Source organism: Cryptomeria japonica, chromosome 6 (genome assembly GCF_030272615.1).
Source record: "Cryptomeria japonica chromosome 6, Sugi_1.0, whole genome shotgun sequence".
In the NCBI taxonomy this organism is placed as follows: domain Eukaryota; kingdom Viridiplantae; phylum Streptophyta; class Pinopsida; order Cupressales; family Cupressaceae; genus Cryptomeria; species Cryptomeria japonica.
This window is the reverse complement of record NC_081410.1, coordinates 367,992,459-367,998,743: the sequence shown is the minus strand read 5'-3', so window position 1 is coordinate 367,998,743 and position 6,285 is coordinate 367,992,459. Positions and strand designations below refer to the sequence as shown.

Genomic DNA, 6,285 nt, shown 5'->3' with positions numbered 1-6,285 from the left:
TAATATTTGAAACAAAGTAAGCTACTTTGAACCAACCATTGCAGCTAGAGTAGGATGTCATAATCGTGAGACGGTTTTTTTTTTTTAAGGATATATCCACTGTTTTAAAATATTGAAATGTCTGAATTTTTTTGGGGGGGGTGGAATTCACACTTTCTTGTTTTGTCATTTTTCTAAACTCAATTAAAAAATTGCTAAGTAGCACTTAGTATGGCAAATAGCACCGACAATCCTCATATGGGAAATATGGAAGGAGAGAAACAGGCGGATCTTTAAAGATTCAAAATTGAGGGTAGTATCCCTTCTTAATAAGATCGAGGCTTCAATTGTGGAAAAAATCAATAACAAACTAAGACATACCCAGGGAAAGACTAATAATCTAACCAGATGGGATGAGGTTCTTCGATCTAAATGGATGGGTTTGATTATTCCCCCGTTCATGGGAAGTGGAGGTGAACAGTCTGTGATAGAAAGGAAGCTAACAAAGTGGAATCCCCCCCGAATGGGCTGGGCTAAGCTTAATTTCGATGGTTCCTCTCGTGGAAATCCTGGTATAGCAGGTATAGGGTGTGCAATTCACCAGGACAACGGTGTACTAATGGCTAGCATTAATAAGCCTATTGGCTGGGCCTCGAATAACTTGGCTGAGTTCTCAGCGTTACGGGAGGGATTGATTTTAGCCAAATCACTTGGGATAAAATATCTGGAAATTGAGGGGGATTCATCGTTAACTATAAATGCAGTCAGGACTAGGGTAGTGTCAAACTGGAAATTGCAAGCGGAACTAAAAAGTATTTTGGACTTGATCAAATATTTTGAGGAAACTTCGGTCAATCATATTTATAGGGAAGGAAACACTATTGCAGACAAGTTAGCCAATTTAGGGGCAGATGGGAATTCGTATGTCTTTAGAATGGTTTGCCCCATGGATATTTTAGGTGATGTACGTAATTCCCCTTCATATCACTCCTCTCCAAATCCTCTCCTGGTCCCTCATTTATAAACTCTAGAAGGGTGGCCATAGTATCCTTACTACAGCATTTTGGTATACTTAGTTTCAGATATATATATATACACATATATATATACATATATATATATATATGCTCTCACTTGGATATATATATATATGTGTACATATTCATAGACAGTCCCATTATAAATATATGCACATATATATATGTCCATATATATAGATATGTGTATATATATACAATAGTATATATATACATATATATATTTCCTCATATATATATGTATATGTGTGTGTATGTGTGGGTGTAATTAGAAAACTTCTCAATCACACACACGCACATATACATATATATATATATTCAGAATCTATATATATTAGAGTATGTATATATATAAATATATATATATATTTATATATATCTATATCTGAACCTGAATATATGATTGATTTCTATTTTCCGAGTCCTTAACTACCATTAGGTAGGAGGTGCCAGGGGTGTTTCAGTCGTGGTAAGAGGTGACTGGTAAATGTCTGATTTCACTTTTCTGACAGCAGCAGGCTAGTCCTCCAATGCATGAATGCAATGCATGTAAACGGTGATAAGTCTGCCCTGGACAGCGAAGGGATAGAATTCAATGCTGGGACTGCCAGGCGTTATGTCCTGGAGCCATGGTGACTGGTTTTTTAACACTTGGTTCTCTAGTTCCCACATTTCAGTTAGAGCCGGTATCAACTCTAACTATGGTCATCAGCCTTGTTTTTAAAATGGGACAGTTTATGCTGGTTTCTGTATCGATGTTTGCATGTTAGTAGAGGTTGTATCAGAATTGCTTAGCATCCCACATAGTTTGTTTTTGAGGTACCCTGGATCCTTTGTGTGGTTTTCTTTCGGGTTTCTTCCAATTGTTTGAGGTATGGGTGACTGATTTATGGGGTGGTTTTGAGGAGGGCAGTAAAGGTAATCCAAGATTTTGATATGGATTCAGATTTTAGCTGGTTCTATTTACAATAAAGCTCTGGACCATTTTTCGGTTCTTCTGTGGTTTCACTTCTTTTCCCAGGCCTATTTTTTTTCTATGTGCATCTATATACTCTCAGGATCATGGCAGTTTCAATGATAGATTATTGTGCATATTGGCTTTTAAAGACATAGACATATGCATAAGAAAATATTGATTTTTTATGTTCAGGTTTTGGTGAACTGATTTTTGAAGAATTTAATGTATTTAAGTATCTGATAGAAATTGATTCTTTCCAGATGTAGGCAGAATTGTAGCCTGGATAATCTCTTAATTTGAAACCCAACGGGTTAGGAGGGTTCCAAGCTAAGGGATATCCAGGCTACAATCCTCTAACATTATTTGAAAGATGTTATTATTCTCTGAATGATCGATACAATTTAGTAAGTTTACTATGCTACTAACAATTTGGCAAAGTATGTTGCTAAGATTTTGCAGATTCGGAAAACAGGACAAAGTTTATGCTCAAAGAATATGTGGATTTGCCACATATGAGAAGTTGGATCTAGCCGGATTGTGCTGAATGATATTATGTACGGACAGAATCTTAAAGGTCTTATTATGTCTGCCTACATCCTCAGATGAGGAATTGTAAAAATGTACAGTTATGTATAATTTCTGATTCCAGAAGGGATCTGGGCTAGACCGGAGGTTTTCTTATCTCCATTCTTTCCTACCGGTGCCCACACTGAATGGAGATGTAATATTTTAAAAAAAAATAATAATAAAATGTTGGCTACGGCCTTTTATCGATCAAAAAAAAAAAAAAAAAAAAAAAAAAATTGCTAAGTAGCAAGAAATCAACTTCAAAAAAGACAGTCTAAATTTCTATATACATACATATATTTGTATGTAATAAATATTTACATGTTCACATGTATAAATGTACACATATAAGTGCATATATTTCACAAATACATTCATGCACATGCATACATATATCGACATGCACACACAAATGGGTGTGCATATGCACATGCACATGCACCTGCAAATGCTTATACTCTCACAAACACAAGCACAAGTACACACATGCACACATTCATACATATTTGAGTGTGTACTTGTATACACGCATTAATAAAAATAAAGTATTTATTTCTCATATATAAGTTACAATTATTCAACATTTCCATCCTTTATGTGGGCAACATATAACTTTTAATACTATAGTACTAATACAAAACATTAATGTCAAACCCTAACGAATATTTTCCAATTTTGTCTAGTTAATGAGTATGGAACTATTGGTGTCATGAGTACAAAGCTAAAGTCTCGAGTTACCATAAGATATTAAAACGATCTAATTAATAGATAAAAGATTTTTTTAAATATTCATTCGCAGTGGTAGAATACAATTAATCTCGCCACAAAAACTAACGAAAATAACTCTTTTTTTTCCCTTAGTAATATTTTATCCTTTATATATTCCTTATTGTACATAGCTCAACAAGAAAAATGCTTCTCGATATCAATGTTAATTACTAATGAATTACATCCCTTATCTAGAAAAATATAAAATTCAATATAGTCAGATAAATGAAATAGAGATAACGAAATCATTAATTAGAGCATATCAAATAACTTTTTAACATTGTTTAATCGATAACAGAGAGGTCAGCATTATAAGAAGTGTATAAGTTACTAGAAGCAGCGTATGTTATCACAGATCATTACAATGGTCTAATTACCACACATAAGATATAGTTTGGGTACTCCATAATGTCTACAAGAAATCAATTTGATCAGAAAATCTACTTAACAAATTGATTTCAAAGAATAATAACAAGCAGTTACTCTTAGTAGTTTTCTTCAGTTTCTATGTATAGAATGCAATATTTACTACATGTGGCAGGTTTCGTAAGTACTTGCAATGGCATTACTCATACTCAAGTTGTCATCAACTCAACATATCTGTGATCCTTTTATATTCAACCCTCACTAATAAATTTGTTCCATCATATAGATAACAAACTGCAGGAGTTGTAACCTGGCCTAATTATCCAAAAAAATTAACTTCTGCATGAAAAGTTACTCAAAATTAGTGAGAGCTTGGTTAGTGTGTTGTCTATACTGAGTAGAATCAGATTAAAATATGCTCTGTAACTAGTTGGAGGGAATCAAATTAAATAGAGCCAAAAATAAGACAATTTAAAGGAAGCTTTAAATGCATATACTCCTAAGCTGCCTTGTATATTTTGTTTAGGTTTCTTGAGATCTACGGTACATGGCTAGAATATGCCCCATAGATATGGGCAACGAAAGAATTCAAATGGAGCCAAAGAAATGACAATTTACAGGAAGCTTTAAACACATCTTTTCATAAGCTGCATTGTACAACAGCCAGCATGGTACCTAATTTACTAATGAATAGTAAGACTGCATAAAAGAGAGGCTCCAAAAGTATTTTTTAAATCAGTGTCTAACCATTTGCATTACTCCTAAAAGGTACAAACATGAGCCTGACCACTTGGGACGTTTTTTCAGAAACTGCTAACCAACAACACCATCAATTTACTATTCCATTCCTTTTCTCACAAACAAATAATATATAAAATCAGGGTTTGCAAAGACAATAATTCTACCGAATCTATTGGAAAAACTAACAAGAACATAATTCCACTGAATTTATTGGAATGCACATACTTATCAGAATACCTTTCATGATCTTTCCCACAATGAATAAGATGTTAAAATTTAGGGATTGCATGAACAACAATTCCGCTGTTTCTATTGAAATGCTTCTTGGAATAAATTTTCAGACATTTCTCAAATTATTTTATCAAAAATATCACACAATGTGAGAATGATTTAGAATATGATTCAACTTTGCATCAAAAAGATTAAGTGAGAATAGTGCGGTTCACTACTATTCCAAAAATGAAGCAAGAACAATGTCCAGACCACTTTGCAATAAATATTTCTCTTAGAAACACATTCTATATGTTTCTGTTTCTAGACTCATTTGTGTTTCTTATATTGCAACCCCTATCCTAGCCATAAATCCAGTTAGATATAGATTAGCAACAAGAAAGCTTGTTCACAACCGAACTACAAGAGAATAATGTCATAAAACATAAAAAAAATTGTATACTCTTTCTGAAAATATTGTGGAGCTTAAAACCATTTCCACCATTTTTGATCTCTTTTCCTCCGCTTTCTTTCTTGCGCTTCTGCCTCCTGTTTTTTGTCAAGAATTCTCTGCAATTAGTGTAATAGATAAACCAAAGAAAAACTAATTCACACAAGATTCATAAACCCATGCAAGTAGAACCAAAATGGAAAGAAAAAACCAAACTAATCCACACATAATCCTTGCACATAGAGGGAAGAGGTGTGATGGAGAGAACCTGTTGAAACCTGGCAATTCCCTTCTGAACCCTCTCTGCTACTAGTTCATCATACTGTAAAATATAGCCCGTCAGATATCATGTTAAGAGATGCCAAGCCTGCTAACAGCTCACATACAACTTCCTTACTGTAACCTCTCTCAAAATAATAAACAGAACTAGCCTACCTTTTGCTTGCGCCACTTCGTCTCCCATGCACTATCTAATAAAGCTTTTGCTACCTGCTTCTGTCTTGGATCCTCAAATTCATCTTTTTTCTGATCTGTCTCTTCTAATGAGATAGTTGGAACCTTAAATCACCACAAATCGGCAAATTTCAGGAATGACCCAAAAGGAATAGGGCTATAATACTCCCAAAGGAAACTAGATCAAATTTGATAAGGTTATAAGTTTCATACTCCCCAATTATGTGGTCGTTGTGGGACTTCAAGTTTCATAACCTCAGCTTCAATCTTCTTTCTTGCTTTGTAATACGGCACATTTTTTACAACAACAGGATCTTCTCTTGCCTTAATTGGGTCAATGGCAAACAATGCCTGTCCATTACAAGAAGTGAAAGTAAATTCCATTGCGATACCAGTACACCCAAGTTAAAATATTGGATCTAAAAAGTACAATAGAAAAGACCAAAAAAATTGTCGTAAATTTTACTAATTAATTTTCAAATAGAAATTCTTATGTAACATAACTTTTACCTTCAAATTTCTCCCCAAAGCATGTTCAATGCAAGCATTTTAAAAACCCAAATCTTAAGTCATACCTGAACATCTTTCTTGGGAATAGGATATGAAGTTGATATAGAAAATGACACTAGGACAAGAGCAATACAAAGAAGGAATATTTTTTTTAGTTCAATGAGCATAAAATATATTTAGCAAACATAGTAGGAAAAATTGTTCTGAGGAATAAATTGGAAAACCAATAGATCAAGGTTTCCCAA

At 33.8% G+C, this 6,285-nt stretch overlaps 1 protein-coding gene across 1 annotated transcript; it reads right to left on the bottom strand.

Annotated features, from left to right (window-relative positions):
• Nucleotides 1-4,802: 4,802 nt before the first annotated feature.
• On the bottom strand, nt 4,803-5,929 carry LOC131072229 (uncharacterized). The gene is made up of 4 exons (XM_058008342.2): nt 5,744-5,929; nt 5,513-5,635; nt 5,346-5,399; nt 4,803-5,175 (listed from the first exon to the last, which is right to left on the bottom strand). The coding sequence occupies exons 1-4, from the start codon at nt 5,912-5,914 to the stop codon at nt 5,113-5,115; spliced, it is 411 nt and encodes a 136-aa protein (XP_057864325.1). The 5' UTR covers nt 5,915-5,929; the 3' UTR covers nt 4,803-5,112.
• Between the last annotated feature and the right edge of the window lie 356 nt (nt 5,930-6,285).

What these genes read in the sequence shown, in the direction of transcription:
- LOC131072229 (XM_058008342.2), bottom strand. Translation starts at nt 5,914, where the DNA reads ATGGAATTTACTTTCACTTCTTGTAATGGACAGGCATTGTTTGCCATT. An exon ending in CGAAGTGGCGCAAGCAAAAG is followed by an intron (nt 5,400 to 5,512) that starts GTAGGCTAGTTC and finishes TATATTTTACAG; the next exon opens with TATGATGAACTAGTAGCAGA. An exon ending in GAATTGCCAGGTTTCAACAG is followed by an intron (nt 5,176 to 5,345) that starts GTTCTCTCCATC and finishes GACAAAAAACAG; the next exon opens with GAGGCAGAAGCGCAAGAAAG.